Source organism: Gavia stellata, chromosome 6 (assembly GCF_030936135.1).
Source record: "Gavia stellata isolate bGavSte3 chromosome 6, bGavSte3.hap2, whole genome shotgun sequence".
NCBI lineage: Eukaryota > Metazoa > Chordata > Aves > Gaviiformes > Gaviidae > Gavia > Gavia stellata.
Genome location: NC_082599.1, coordinates 9,603,254 through 9,619,885, shown reverse-complemented (window position 1 = coordinate 9,619,885; position 16,632 = coordinate 9,603,254). Strand labels below are relative to the sequence as shown.

General features: G+C 40.9%; 1 protein-coding gene across 1 annotated transcript in view; it reads right to left on the bottom strand.

Moving 5' to 3' along the window:
* RBM33 (RNA binding motif protein 33) overlaps positions 1–14,497 on the bottom strand; it is a 102,307-nt gene extending 87,810 nt beyond the window's left edge. The window contains exons 1-2 of the mRNA XM_059818789.1: positions 14,470–14,497; positions 4,221–4,299 (exon numbers count right to left, since the gene is read on the bottom strand). Coding sequence (XP_059674772.1) covers positions 4,221–4,299; positions 14,470–14,497 — 107 coding nt within the window. The remainder of the gene's footprint in view (positions 1–4,220; positions 4,300–14,469) is intronic.
* Between the last annotated feature and the right edge of the window lie 2,135 nt (positions 14,498–16,632).

Sequence of the window (16,632 nt, the reverse complement as noted above, 5' to 3'; positions counted from 1 at the left end):
CACTTATTTCTGACAAATGCCCATATTAGAACATGCATGTCCTAACAGTAAAATAAGATGCCAGTGATTTGAAATATGAGCTGTATTTCAAGAATGTGAACTTATTTCTACCTGCACACCTAAAAAGATGAAACAAAAACAAACAAAAAAAAAACCCACCCCATGCCTTAGATACTACATAAAAATGAAACACCCCAAAGTGAGAATGAGCTATATGAACATAATGGAAATATGTGTAAGAATTCCTATGGACTGTATAGGAAATACTTGAAAACCGGAAAGCCAATCCCAAGACATAAATCAGTGCTAGAAGTTGTTTTTGCAGATGTATCCATCTCTTTCAGAGATAATTACTGTACAGATAATGCAGGAGGGGAATAAAAATCTTATGGGCTAGAAGAGAACCGATGATATTCCAAATCAGCACTAAATAGGACGTTATCATCAGTACACAGTATTTGTCCGTAGTTACTGATCTCAAACAGTTCCAGGAATGACTGAACATTAACAAATAGCAATTGTTTTGTGCTCACTGCAATATTAAACAAAAATTGGGTCATAAGACGTACCACGCATCTCAAAGAGCAAACTGACTAGAATTTAAGCCCTTTATTTCAGAGACAGAAAACTCTATGTAACAGAAATGGTTTCAGAAGAATTTAGAGCCAAAACTGAAGTAGGAAAAAGTCATTAATCTATTCTGCTGCCAGTAATCTGACAAATGTACCAAAAGGTTTGAAAATACTTCCTAGCACAATGGTCCACCACTGACAGCTTTTAATAAAGCTGCAGTAGAGAAATTCCAGAAGACAGCAAGAGCATCTGTTATAGCAGCATTCAAAGATGAAAAGCAAGTTTAGGTAGTAAGAAATCCAGATCAGGAAGGAACGGAAAAGAAAGCAAAATATTAAATTAATTATCTAAACATAGTTAGGGCTATTCAACACATCACTAAAAAACATCCTTCATGTGATTTTTTTAAAAAAAGATTAAACATTTGGTCAATAGAAGTAATTGCATATGTATTCCAGATTTTTAAAAGCTTTGGCTTACTACTTGACAGTCAAAAAAAATTAGCACTAGCACATAAATGAAGCTCATAACAGAAACAAAAGTGTTTCACAGAATGCCCCTCAAAACTTAAAATATTCAATGTCATTCAACATTTTCATTGATAAATTAAAAGAAGAAATAACACCATTGGTGACTTTTTGAATAAACAAAGTAACAGTGAAAAGCCTGCACAGTAAAGCAGACCTATCTCAAGTTTCTTTTATAATAGCGAAATCTGAAGTTATCTATCAGAAAGAAGGACCAGAATTACCAGATCTGACTATTAAAAACAAACAAACAAAAAAACCCCACAATACAAGGAAAAAACACCCGATACTAAAAGATCTTAGGTTAGCTGAGAAAAACAGACAAAACCAAATGGTTGCAATCTGATACCACACAAAGCCACACAAAATAAATTAAACTGGAATAGAAGTATGTATCTGTGACAGTTCCAAAGGCAACTCACCCTCACTATCATCAAGACACAAAGGTCTTTCTAAAACCACAATTCTAGGAAATTAGGGTTAAGATAATCTAAGAGTTCACTGCTTTTAGAAGAGACAGACCCCTTTCCTCCCCTTCTTCAACTCCCAATACTCAACATTCCCCTCACTGAATAAATTCAGCTCACCAAATGAGAAAGAGAAAATAATGATAAAAAAAGAAAGACAACAAAAAGTGGAAAGTTTCATGCCAGTGTAGAGAAAGGAATAATCTCAGAGAAGGGTCAGATCAAGCTAATTTCAGCAAAAGTCAACTACTAAATCAGGCCTGTCATCTCCCAGGATAGCAACTTAACTGCATGTTTTTCCCAAACCCAAGCTTTGGACTACTTATAGAGATAAATGTGTAAATTAACAGCCCATGATAAAGATGTCACACTGGCCCTTTCTGCCCTCCAATTTCATGAGCATGCCTCATGAAACATGAGCAGTAGCAAGGACACGAGTGTTTCAGGAAAATAATTTGTAAAAAACTGTAACAGGAGAAAATTATCCAAGAACAATATTACATTTGTACTCCCAAATAATGGGGGCCTTCCAACTCTCAGTTATCACCCTGCAGTGTTTGAGAAAGGAAAGTGATCTGGAAATCAAAATTATTTAAATGACTGGGGGATGGGACTCAGTTAAGTAGCAACATAGTAAGAGTTGATGGTTGATCAAGATGTATGACTAACAGCATAACACCTTCACCCTCCCCCACAAAAAAAGTGATTTAGGTTGCAAAACAAAGCATAACAGATTTAAAAAAAAAAACCACACAAAACAAACAAAAAAACCCCCAAGTCCACTGTGTTCATTCAGCCTTTTTTCCATCTTCAGGAAACTGTATCTTATACTGAATTAGGCCAGTAGTTAAAGAAATGCAAGCAATTACATTAGGCAACAACATATCCATGTACAGCATTTCAAATTGCCCAGACAACCATAGAACTTAACACTTCCAAATATAGCCTGGCAAACTAAAAAGAATTAATAATAATAATAAAAAAAATAATAAAGATTCCAACAGATGTAAATAAAATAATATTCTATTAGATACAGTTGTAAAAAAAATTTTCTGAAATTATCAGCAAGATTAAACTCTAGAATCTCCAGCACTGCACCTGAAACCACTTCCCTTACAACTTCACTAAAGAATAAACAATACGATTTTTGATCATCTATCTGAAATTATATGCAGCTAATAATAAACACATAAACAAAAGCTTTTTTCTAAAAATGAATCCTTGTGTGCTTCAAAGTCTCAGCTTAGGTTACAGAGTATTTTCAATTTCTCAAGCCCTATAAAAATGGCTTTGCCACAGGGAATTTACCGTTGGCAATAAGCTTACACTTCCGATACAATGGCTGTTTGACTCTTCCAAATTTTCTAAAGTGGTAAGAGTAGGACAGCTAAAACCTAATGTGACCAGCCAGCATCTAAGAGCCCACCTATTCATACCATGAAGTCAGCAAAGGCAAAAAGTTCAGAAAATGTTCTAATACAAAGCATTTTGCCTGTAATATTGGCTTCAGTATTTCTGAATACCCAGAGCCAGGGTGGGAGGCAGCACGGTACAATGACGCAGCCTGAACAAGGTACTTTCATTACATTCTCAAACCAGATCGGTTCCTTGATGCAGTTCACCATCCAACCCACAAACAGCTGTGCTGGCATGACAGAGAGCAGACACCCCTCACCAGCATACAGCAGAACACACTGTATACTGAAGCTATTGTCCAAATAACTTACTCACTCCTACTCACCTCCTAGAGCAATGAAAACTACCCACTTAACCTAGCAGAAAAGCACGGAAGAGGAAACTAATCCCTCTGGAATGACGATAAATGTAGAGTAGCTGATTCACTCCAAGGGCTCAGCTCGGTGGAAAACTACTTAGGGTAAAATTTGTTTACTACAATCACTTGATTGATTATTAGAAAAGACAAAAATCTATTTTGAATGGGGTTTTTTTCCCTTTTTACAGTGAAAACCACTGGCAAAGTCTGAATAAGTCTCTCTGTTACTGAAAAGGAATAATAAAAAAAGCAACCCCACAAAATAGTGTAAAGCTTTCTCCCAGAAAGAACAGACAAGTCTAGCCAGCAGCTTGATTCAAGTCTTTCCCAGCTAGAGTGCCTTCAAGTAAAAGAACATGCTCTTATTCTCCCCCAAAATAACCAAGTTCATACATACTTCTAAATCTTTACAACAGTTATATTTTTCAATAGAAACCCATACCTAAGCTCTATTGCTCTCCCCCAATGTAAAACTGAAGTAGGACTTTGAGGGTAAGAATTTAAACATCTAGTTAAAAAAAAAAAAAAAAAGTTGGGCAAATTAAAGCACTAGCAAAAATCTAACTATTTAAACCACCAAGATCTACTGAATATTCAAAAGGAAAACCAGGACATTAATTGCAAAGTTAACTACACACCACAAATACTTTGTATTTATCCAATTTTAAATGGTATCTCTTCATAGTGCTCTCTATATTCCTCAAGGCAAGTATATGTTTGGCACAATCTAGCATCAGCTGACACATGCATAACAACCAACATCTTCATTAGTATCTAAATGTGCGCTAGTCTAAATGTTAGAATACAAAATGCCAGAATGGGAAAACAGAGCAATGTAATTCAGCATATAGAAACTGAACATGAAAATATTCTACCTACCTGTCCCAGTCGTCATCTCCAGCTCTTCTTCTCCAAGACCTTTCTGCACCAGGCTTATCAAACTGATCAAAGTCATCATCTGTAAAGAAGGTGACTACATTAAATAATTCTTACTGAAATGAAAGGTTTCTGAAGCAACCACTTAGGTGGGATTTTTTAGGGGGGGTTGTTGTTTTTTAGAAGATGCAAAAATACCTTTTTCTACTTTCCATTTTAACATGAGGAAAACAGAGAAATACCAACATGCTTCAATAATAAGAAACCATAATGTTCTGTATAACTTTCTCTCTTCTCACTACTGAGGTAATGATGACTCGAGGAAAACAGATAGAGCATGAGAGAAATCACTGGAAAATGTTGCCAATGAAGGTTAACCCAGAGACAGAAGCTCCCCAGAAATCCATGAAACTGAGCTGCAATGGAGGTGAAGGGAACCATGTCTGCCAGATCTCTGCTTGCCTTGGGGGCCACAAGCTCATCTACCCACACTGAGCCTGCAAAGGCACTTTGAAGATAGGAGGAAACCTCAGGTCAGCACAAGGCATGACAGTACCAGCAACCCAAAACAGAAGAGGGAAGTTGGGTGTAATACACCACCAATTATCTCAACTGGGGCATTAAAAACACAAGAAGTAATTGAAGCAGGTTACACCACTGTGTACCTAAGCATGCACACGCCTTCCAAGATAAAACTGGTACTCCATATATTCCTCTCAACAAGTACACCCACTTTAGCCTATCAAATCACAAATTACTCGAGTAGCTTAGTTTGCAAATGACAATTTTGCTACTCAAAAATATTAAATCTTCAATTTATCTGCAAAAGAAATGCAAAGCTCATCTGCTCTGTTCAAACATCCAGATGTCTCGTCATCTGTAAACTGGAAGCACATACCTTCAGAAACACTCAACCCTCACTCCCCCATCCTGTGGCTACAGCCCAGAGAATGCACACCTGGTTCAGTGCCTTTTCACACATTGTAATGACTTTTCTAAGAGTCAAACAAGTGGGCAAATAAAATTTATGCTCAGCCCATACGGAAACTGGCTGCAGTTTAATGGTCTGCAAAATACAGGTGGTTGAGCAATCCAGTCCTTCCAGCCTTACAGTCTGAACTGGTGAACACTGAGATGCTGTATCTCCAGTCCCTCTCCTGACTCTATTTGCACTCAACTCTTTGACTAAGTACAATGCCAAGGATCAGCTGGTTTTCTATGTTTATTTGGTTTTAACGAAGTTTCAAAACCAAATCTGTCTTCAGCTCTTTAAACTCAACCCAGTATCCCTTAGTGAATATTCCCCACATGCAATGACAAACCTATTCACTTTTTACTTCATATAATCAAAATACAGGTGCTAGTGACTGGTAGAAGTTTAAAAGGAGGTAAAAACATTAAAAAGAGAAAATTCAGTTCTTACACTGTCACTAAATTAAGAGCTTTCAAACTAGAAATTTCAATCATAAACAGCTATGAAAATAAGACTGCTCAGTACAAATTATGATGCAACATAAGTGTGGCAACTCCTTTGTCCTGAAAGAGTAGGTAAAAACAATTCCCCTTGATCACATTCCCCCCTTTACTCCCTACAGATACTTTCATATTTTAACTAATCTTCTACATATAAACTAATTTACATGGGCTAACACCATTGAAACAAACAGTTGTTTTACATTTCTCTGCTCAAACATCTACATATTGCAACCTCCTTCAATTCCAATTCCTATTTCACCCAAGGGGGAAAGCCAGACAGCTATCCAAGCATTTACTATCTTCCTCTTGAAGTCTAAATCGTCCAATTTTGTGGTCTCTGAAAAAAATGTCACCTTGCTCTCCTTATGGTCATTCAAAACCATGCTGCAGTGATTATCTTAGTGCACTGCCATTTTAAGGGCACAAATATCCTGCACTGTCATTGTTCTTACAGCTGGATTGCAGTAATCCACTGACTTGATGTAATCACCTCCAAAGATTTTTTTTTTTTTTAAGGTAATACGACTGGTTTTGCAGCAACCCAAATTACAAATGTCCACTTATTGACTAACACAGTTCAAGACAACGACCACCATCAGGAAGACAGTAACTTCTTTTTAAGCTATGCCTGCTTGCTTCCAAGATACCGTATTTTTTCATGCCAGGCACCACTTTTAGAAATACAGAGAGCTGTATTATAAACAAACACCCCTTGAAGACAAGATCTTCTCTCTTCAGCACACAATTCTTACACAGATGCACCTTCACATCAGCCAGGTTTAAATCTAGACAACACAAAGTTACATGCCAAACCCTTTTTCTCTGTTGAGATCTCTCTACAGCAAAAAGAAACATTCTTCAGTGTAACTTCATAGTACTTTTCCAGGCCGGATAGTTAAGTTCCAGGGCCATAAAAGTGCTTCAACCTAGTATTACTACTAGTGAAGAAACAATACCAAAAGAGGGTCCGAGTTCCTGCCAAGTTTCTAGCGTAGACCTGGACCCCCACTCAGCCAACATCATGAACCTCTACCCTCCAGCTCTTCCAACCCCTCCACATTTCTCACATCCTATTCCTTATTTATGAGCAACTCCTACCAAAATCCACAGCTGAATTACATCCATGCAAAGCCTTTTTCACAAGTCCCCTCTAGCATGATGCATACAAAAGCCTCAAAAATGACTGGTTAATCTGTGTGTGGTGACCACAGCTTGTAAGAACTGCTCCACGTATGTCCCCAACACCTCCCTGTTCTCATCTCCTCTCTGCCTGTCTCATCACACATTTATGATACAAAGATCTTTGGGACAGAGGGAACCAGCTTTCCTTTTTTATTCTTATTTGTCCTGTGACACCTGACACTGACAATGAGCGTTACAAATTATGTCATTTTGACATTAAGAGTCATCAGAGCCCAAAGCAAGTTGTAGCTCTCCTTTAGAAAAGGAGGTCACAACAGTCACGCATCTACAAATAGCATTCATTGCCAGCTTTGTCTTTTGTGAGATAGCAAGCATTGCAATGGGCACGGGCCTTACACCTGCAGTGTGATGTGATACCTAGCAAACATCAGTGAGGCATCATTTTTTTTCCATTTCTGAAACTACACATATTTTCAATTTTCTTCTACCTGTCTAGGCAATAACATTGGAAAACACCAGTAAACAACAATCACTGTAACATGTATGAACATTTCTCCTTGAGAAACTCTTGTAAGTCAATGTTTGTGCCAAGCGTGGTTAAGTGCCTGTAAAACATTAACTTGTACGGAAAGAGGAATACTCAGCATCAGCAGAGCACAAAACCACTGAGAGCAACAGCCAAAGATTTTTATTTTTTTTTTTAAATTCTCGGTACTACTGTGTGGGAGGTGAGGAGAGAAGAAAAAAGGGAGGGGGGGAATCCATGAACATAAGCTTTTTAAGCAGGAAAATGTCCACTGTAGGAGTTGGAAGAGGTTTTGTATTTCTCCCAGCAGTATCAGTGCAGCCTAGAAAGGTAGTCGTACATAGCAGCTGTTGCTAAGACATGCAATGCAACAGCTATGGCTCCTCGCTTGAATTCAAGGCTCTCATGGCAAAGCTCACCACGATGTGTGTGCATTAGCTGGGTATCAATTGGAAGATCCTGACAGGTAATCATTAAACACACTAAACCCCCTCTCTAACTTCCAGGCAGCACTAGAAGGAAAAAAACCCAAGACCTATCAAATACCAAAAAAGCACTAACCGAGTAAGTAAGCAGGATAGACCAGTCATACAGGAAAACAAAGGAAATAATCCACCACTTGGCTCTTCCTACTGCAGCTCTAAGAAAATCATCATTATCAAAGTGACAGAGAAGTTGCAGGATGCTGCAGAGACTAACACTGGCTGTTTTGGTAGACCAATCTGCCTTGCAAGGCTCTGGCCAGCTGTGAACCAGAATAAGCACAAAGGCAGCCAAACACACTTGGTTCCCCACACTAAAAGGTTCCTATTTGCTTTATACTTACCCTGGTCTAGCACCAGCAGTGCTATAAGCTGTTCTATACAGCTTATTTTTTGGTTTTATGATATATTCCCAGAACTGTTATATTTTTTCCTGCTTAATAAAAACAGATCATCCACACTAGAAATCCGCAAAATACAAGCCTCATTTCCTCTTTGGCTATGCTGATGGTACTTTCTAACTCTGTGGACACCCCTTCAATAAAACCTTCACTAATCATTTTTCTATGTAAAATGGAAGTCCTAAGCTACACAGTCAAGTCTCACAAGCGTAGGAGGTGAATCAGCACGAACACTGCAGAGCTCTTAACATCTTAAAATGGTACCAACGTAGCCTAAAAAGGTAGTCCTACATAGCAACTGTTGCTAAGATGGAGTATTTTACTGCAATGACATGGCCAAGACTTCTAAACTAGGAAAATTATTTGATCACTGCCTCGTTCGTCTTCCTAGAAATATACCTGCACACTTTCTGGAACACTAACCACATGCTGTCTCAAACTTTAACAGTTTTGTATTTTGGTTCACTTCAATATTACACTACCATGAACATAAAACATACTATTAATTTTAGGCATTGAAAAAGCATCAACAATTTCTCCTTATCCAAAACAAGATGGAGATGCCACAGCGATCCAATAGTTCAATGGATAAAAAGCATTACATGCTGTTTACCCAACAGGTCTTTTAATAAAGTAACTAAGCTGCACTGCTTTTGTGCAGAACAGGTATGAAAAAACACTACTTCTCTATGCTTAGATTTAATGCTAAACATAACAAGTCCATCTTGATCTATCCCATGCCCCAGTATCATATTTAAAACACTCAACATGACAACTTGACAGCATTTCAAGCACAAGTCTCCAGATTAAAAACAAGCTTACCAGCTTATCTTTATGTAATAGTTTATTTCTACAGAATATATTTCTTGACATTTCATTGCAAAAGGTTACACAACACATAGGTATTGTAAAGCCTCGATTTTGAGGAACCAAGTATAACATTTAAAAACAGACTTACGTTTCTGCCCAATAATGAACTGAATTTCTGTATCTCTTGCTATGCAATACAGAATAATAACAGGTTTCATGAGGAACGGCCGTGTCTAAAACATAGGCTGGCAATGTAACTGTACTATTAACTCTAGCTGAATGAAAACTTCTGGTAACAAATCGTGACAGTGTCTAGCAGTAAAAACACATGGTCAACAGGAACTCCTGAACCCAAGTTTGTGATGTAAACCTAACACATTATAAAGCACACTATAAATCCAGTCCCATTTATTACAGATAATCAAGCTCTCTACCCTATCATAAAAATCACGTTCACTTCTACTACTGCATTATGCACAAGAACACACGTGCACAAATACACCACACTCAAACACAAACAGTTTAGTTTATCTGTGCAGGGACAGACATCAATGTAGTCTTTATATTGGTAAACAATTACCCATAAAAGCCCTAAGTTTTCACTAAGTATTTATAACAATGTAACAATTGCATAACATGTTCCTCAACTGGTCTATTTCACGTTTTCTTTCCAAATTACTCCTATAGGATAGAGTTTAGCTTCCTCAAAGAAATAAAGTAGAAAAATTCATTTCTACACGAAATAATTTCTTTTCACCTTCTCAAAACCACTTTTTTTAGAGAGTTTGTCATAATGCAAACCAAGTCACTAGCAATAAGCAAGAACAGAACTAATTATGATATGCTGCCTGGAACTGAAGTTCTCTAACCACTGCTTGAAAGAAATAGTAATTTTTTTTTTTTTTTGTTAAATAAACTACCCAAACCCAAACCCACCAAGCCACAAAAAACATTTCCAAAGTCTGCTTGGATTTGAAAATATATTTGCTTTGGAAAAACATTTTAAAAGTGTCATAGTCCTTGCCTCACAAATGCTGAACAGTGAATGAAGGCCAAGAGTTTAAATGAAATCCACATGAATTCAGTTCCCAAATGGCTCTGGACACTGATGGGAAACTGCAACTCTCCAGAAACTCTCCAGCATCTTTCACAGCCACCAGAAGTTATAGTTAAAACTGTCAGTGACAACCATCTTCTTAAACTATTCTGGATAACAAGTTCTATGTGACCTAAAATCTGAGGTTTACTATTTGATGCGCTAAAGCATGGTTTGGCTTTTGTAAAAACAAGTGATACTAAGGCTATGTTTAATTTAGATGACCTGAGAGAACATTCAGAAGAATGTGACTTTCAGTGAAAGCTTGTCAAAGAAGCATAAAGAGATTAAAAATTGCTATGCTTTAAAGCAAATCTCCCTGCCACAAGCTCATTCAAATACTAATGTTTTTTGGCACTAGTCCTTAGCTGGTACAGTAGCTCATAATCATATATTTGTATTTCATGAATTGTAAACTCTATAGGCCTTTGACACTTAGAGGAGTTTTAGTGTGTGCATATTCCAATATACCTCTAAGTTATAGTGACTAGTTGCATCAGTCCACTTCATAAAGCAGATGCAATACCCACAGAGACCAAAATACAGCCAACACTCCACCTACTTTCATCTAGGCACAAATGCAGAATTTCTTTCCAGTCCCTGTTCGCTGCTGCCAAATAGCCTGAAGCTATTGAATTTGTCACACTGGAGAATTTTTACTACATCTTTGAAATGGATAGTGATCCACAACACAGAGAAAGGTGCTTGCCGTGCTAGCAGTATAAGCTTTTTTTCAATTTTTATCAACAGCTTCACAAAAGTTTTTTAAAGCCACTACAGTGCTGAGAGCACAACAGCAGCCCTCAGATTACTTCAAATGAAATTAAACTGATGACAGCTTAAGTTCAAGCTGGAGAAATAACATAACAGGCTCAGAGGTAGAGAAACACCCATTCAGCTACTCTTGGTACAGGACTTCCAGTAGCAATATGGGGTAGACATGTATAGATGGGGCCCTCTTCAGCTCCTCCTCCGCCCCATCCCCTGTCATGATTCACAACCCAAGGATATCTGCAAAGTCTTCTAGACCACTGCAGTTCATCAGAAGTGAATTAATCTGAAAGGAAGAAAACTTACAAGTTCTCCCTTACTTCAGTACTGCAGACGATCAAGATAAGAACTGCTCCTTGCTTTGTCTTAGTGATAGTTTGTTGTTTACCCTGCAACCATCACTCCCTAAATGAGATTAAAATCTAGCTGTAAATTGATTGCAGTAAATACCAAGAAAAAAATTCAGCACCTATACAACACAGTTATTACATTATACTATAAGCAAATAATCACTAAATCATAGAACAGCCCCAGTTGGAAGGGACCTTGAAAAACCATCTGGTCCAACCTTCCGTGGGAAAGGAAGCCTAGATGCGATAACTTATCTAGCACCCTGTCCAACCCCATCTTGAAAACCTCCAGTGATAGAGACTCCATCATGTCCGCTGGGGAGGTTTTTCCAGTGATTGATTGTTCTCACTGTAAAAAAAAAAAATAAAAAGTCTGTCTTATAGCCAGTGAAGCCTACCCTGGTGCAACTTGTAGCCCTTGCCTCTTGTCTTCTCCATGTGGTTCCTTGTGAAGAGAGGGCCTTCGTCCTCTTTGTAGCCACTTAAAGTAAGATTACATTACTCAACATTCAATGTTTGCTCTGGTTCTGGTTTTATATGAAAGTTTGATTCAAAGTTTGGGAACCATTGTCTTAACCATATCAGTGGACTAACGAGCAACTATAAGCCCTCAAAGTCCATTATCACTAGCACATCCACCTTGAAGTTCTATGTTTCAGTACAGTCATTCTAGAACTAGAAGCAAGTTGAATCAGGTTGCATAGCAAAGGAATTTGTGAAGTAATATGAAGCTGTGAATCACTCCCACAGACCTCAGAGACCACCATTTGAAAACTTTCCAGTTTATGTTTGTGAAACCTGTCACCAAAAGAGCCTTTACCTTCATTCTTAGAAAGCTTAGCTGCACCAACACAACCATCTGGTCACATAAGTACATATGAATACTTTATTCTTAGCAATCAAGCCAGTATTTCCCAAGAGCCTAAAAAATTATAAATGACCAATGAGTCCACACATGCTGTCCAACAGACATACCACCTTCCTTCCATCAAATATATTTAAGTGTTCAGCCGACATAGCCATTTCACATTTCATTTTTCAGCCCTGCAACATATCCTTACAGAAGATTTAAACTTTAATCTGCATCTTCAAAGCCAAAACTATCTCACTTTGTCAACTGTTACCCTGCAATGTCATCTAATTAACACTCCACTCATTTTTCCAAGACCTATTTTGTACTACTTTACCAATCATTAGAGGGTGTCTTTTTTAAGAAAACACTGGGGTGCTGTTATCACCATATTTTAAAGTCTTTCCCTCCCCCCAAAAAATCTAAAAAAGAAATCCAAAACATTAGTTCCTACAGTTAAAACTTTAACTGACCAAAAGATATTTAAGCCAAATAACCACTTGGTCCTCGGCTTCTTTCCCTTTTGCTACCACTATTGACTTTGAAGAGTAGTCCCTTTCCAAAAAGAGTTGCATATACTGTTCCTGTACGTTCTAGGCTTTTTTACTGTGTTTTAAAAGTGTGCTTAACAACTTCAACCAGGAATTTTTCTTGACTAGTCATAGGGACATGTGTGACACCTCTGGGTTTCTGCATTCAGGCAAGTGCTGCACAGTGATCATCTAGACTAAACAAGCACTGTTTATGTGGGACAAGGATCATATTTAATTGGCCACCATTTATTGATGAGCACAGTGTTAACACCGAACAAACAACTGCTTGTGCCCACGGAGTACAAAGGGATCCTAATTCACAGTTAGACACAAACGGTACTCCACAACAAAAAAACCTAGTTTTGAAAATGCAATTTCACCACTTAGTTGAAGGCTGTCTATTGCCTAGTCATTTGTACATGAAAGCATGCTCATTCAACTTGCAGCAGAGTTTTAAACACAAGAACTAAAATGCTTCAAAAGTGACACTTCCTTTAAATTACTCTGTCCTCATAATACTAGAAAAAAACTTCCAGAGATGGAACATGCACTCAAAGTTTACTTCCACATCACAAATAACTGATCTGAACCACAGAAACTAGCACAAAGATTTTTGTAAAATAACTTAAACATTGTAATATATTTACCACCATTAAAACAATGCACAAAATATTTTAATATTTACTGTTTTACCAATCAGTATTGTCCTTCCTAGCGTTCCTCCCAAATCCCTCAACTCCTAAATTTGGGAATTTCTTTGTAATATTTACGTTCAGCAGGAAATTTAATTGTGTTTATGTACTTTGTAACCAATTAAGCTAGCAATCGCCAACAGTCTGACCACTTAGGTGAGTGATCACCAGGACAAGGCACACTCTTCTCCATGACACCTACTTAGAGAAAAAACACTGACTAAAATCATCACAAACTTTTGTACAAACGAGGACAAGTGGGTCAACTGACAACTCTGACCAGTCTTTATCAAAACTGTTACTCCTAGTGAAAGCAAGGCCCACAGCACCAGAAACACACATGTTCTCTTAACTCTATCACTCTTGAACACCCCAGTGTAACCCCTGCAAGTCTTTCTTTTGATCACTCAACCAAATGTTCTCATTTTTAAATCTGATTAATATACCAATCAGAACCACAGAGGGTTTTGACTTGTCATTTAAAATGCTGTGAGAAGAAGTGTCCTAAGTCAAGAAGAAGAGCAGTGGCATGCCTGAGAGTTCTGCGGTCAAGCACTGACTTCATTTTACACTTTCCAAGTGAGACCTCCTGCTTCCGCACAGTCTGTAAAATAAATTATAACTACTCCCCACATGAGAGATAAGTTATTCAAACAGGTCACATACTGTAGCTGTAAAAACTATGGGAATGAATGCCTCTAAACCTAGCCATCCCACCCGGAGGTCCCGCACCTGCGGCGAGCGATGAAGCTGTTGCCCCTTCCCGGCCCGGCCCTGGCCAAGGGGAGACTACAGTTCCCATCACCACACGAGGCCGACTCCCATTAGCAAGACAGGAGCCCCTGGGGCCTTGCGGTGCCAGCGGAGCTCCTGCCTGCACCCCCGAGCACGCAAAACTCGCCGCCCCCGCCCAGGCAGGAGGCAGAGAAGCGGCGAGGGGCGGCGGCGCCACCGCCCCAGGAAGGCCTCGCAGCCCACGGCTCCCCTCAGCCCCGCCGGCCGCTCCGCCCAGCCAGGCCCCGCGCCGCGGCTGCAGCCGGCCCCGATCCCCCAAGTGAGGCCCCGGAGCCACGATCCCCCCGCCCACCCCCAGACGAAGCCCTTCGGGGCCGCGGCACCCACCTGCGCCTCCTCCCAGGGCGGCAGCCATGGTTCTTCGCCTTGCCCAGGCGACGGCGGCTCCTGGCAGCGACCCCGTGCCGCCCCCAGGAGCGGCGGGGAGCGGGGAGACGGGGAAGGGCTTGGATTCAGCGCCCGGCGGCTCCCCCTCCCGCCGCCCCTCCGCACGCACCCACCGCAGGAGAACAACAAACTACCACAACATGGCGGCCGCCCCCGCCACCACCGTCGCTGTCGCCGCCGCCCCCGCGCTGCATCATGGGATGGCGGAGGACCGGACCCTCCCTCGCGGGGAGGGCGGGCAGCGGGCGCCGCTGGTTGGTTAGCCAGGGCCCAGGCGCTCCGCACGCCGGCCACCGTCAGCGCCCTCTGCGCATGCGCCGAGCAGCCTCCTGCCGGCTGCGCCGGCCGGGAGGGCTGAGCAGGAGTGCGCATGTGCCACAGGGTGGCACGTGCCTCCGCGGAGAGGCGGGGATACGCGTGCGCGTAGGGCACTGAAGCGGAGGAGGGGTGTGTGCGGGCGGGATGGTGGCCGCGCTCGGGGGTCCGCGGCGGCTCTGGGGAAGGGCTGTGGAACCGCCCCCGAGCGCTTCCGCACCCTGCCCGGGGTCCCTGCGAGCGGCCCGCCGTGCTTGGGACTAGCCTCCCCCTCACAGGCGAGCAGGCCCTCCGGCCCGGAGGGAGGATGCTGTGCGCAGCCTGGCTGCGTGCGGAGGCGGCCGAGCCGGCTGCGGTGCCTGACCGGGACAAATGGTGGGGAGTGGGAACGGGGGAAGGAGGTGCTGCTTTTTCAGCGCTCCCAGGCCTGCCTGAGGAGGATCTGTAGATGTCTCTTGCTGAAGTGGGAGGGTGCTCACAACACCTCTGAAATGCCTAGCTCACATAGAACTGCATCGAGGCCTCAGTAGGGTGTAGGTCCACCTGGACCCTCCAAGTTCCCCTGCCTCTTGTATGAAAAAAACCCCCATGAATTAACGGGATTAAAATACACCATGAAAGGGATGGTTTGGGCTATGTTAGGTAGATGTGGTCCTCCATCTTTTAAGGCTTGAGCGTGCAGGGGAGTTAATGCTTGCATAAACTAGACTAAAATAGTTCAGGCCATGTAGTTCTTGCTTCTCCACTCAAACCTCAAATGGGTACATACTTTACAGGCTCAGTGTCTTAACATGCTAAATCCAGTTTCACTGCAAGCTAAAAGTCCTTTCCTGCTAGCCCTTTATCTAAACGCTTCCTTCCTGACTGCTTAGCTACATGCTTCCCCTCTCTTTTTCAAAGGACCTAGTGATCATGTGGCTGCACAGTAGATCAGTTTGGATCACTGATCCCACAAAAAAAGTAATTCACCAAAAAGAGTTTTCCTTCTGAGTTTCCTTCCTGCCTTGGATTCCTAGTTTTCCTTTTAATGGGGGAGTCAGGAGTTCCGGCATTCTGCACAGACCGGGTTAAACACAATGTAAACTTGTGCCTTGATATAAAACAAACTTTTAGGTTACACTACTTGTGAAGAAGCCCAATATGATCTAAAACAGTTTAATGGAGCCTACTATAACAAGACGAGTTCAAGTAAACGGCAAAACTTTCCCAGGTGGACAAGTCCTCATGGAAATAATTAACAATGTTGGTATTTAAATTATCAGCGTTATCTGATTAAACCCTAGCTATGAGAATAGGGAAGTTCTCATGTCACTTTGTTCCAGGCTCCCTGCAGACTTACCTGTGCATTGCATTTGGTCTCATTTTTTAGGTTTTCTTCACAACTGTACAGCTAGAGATTTATTCTTTACATGTTCCTACAAACTCACAGACAAATTCTGACTTTAATTTGGGAAATGGACCATTAGTATGTGATGCTTGTTGATAATTTAATATGTAGTCCATCAGTCCAGCTCTGATTGCATGACGTGGAGGCAGTGAAATGTGAACACTGCTACTATCAGTGGTAAAAAAACATGGTGATTTTACTGGGGCCAGGATTTCAGCCATCACTCCTTGGTATCAATCTTTCTTTTGGGTAGCTGCTTTGCGACACAAAAGGATTTCCTGGCAAGGGAGTTTTCTGGACCCTTTGGAGGCTGGATGGAGAAGTGTGTGGGGCGAGACTTGGCCAGTCTCAGCAGCAGCCTGTTGCAATTCACAGCTCTCTTGTCATGATTCTCTGTATCT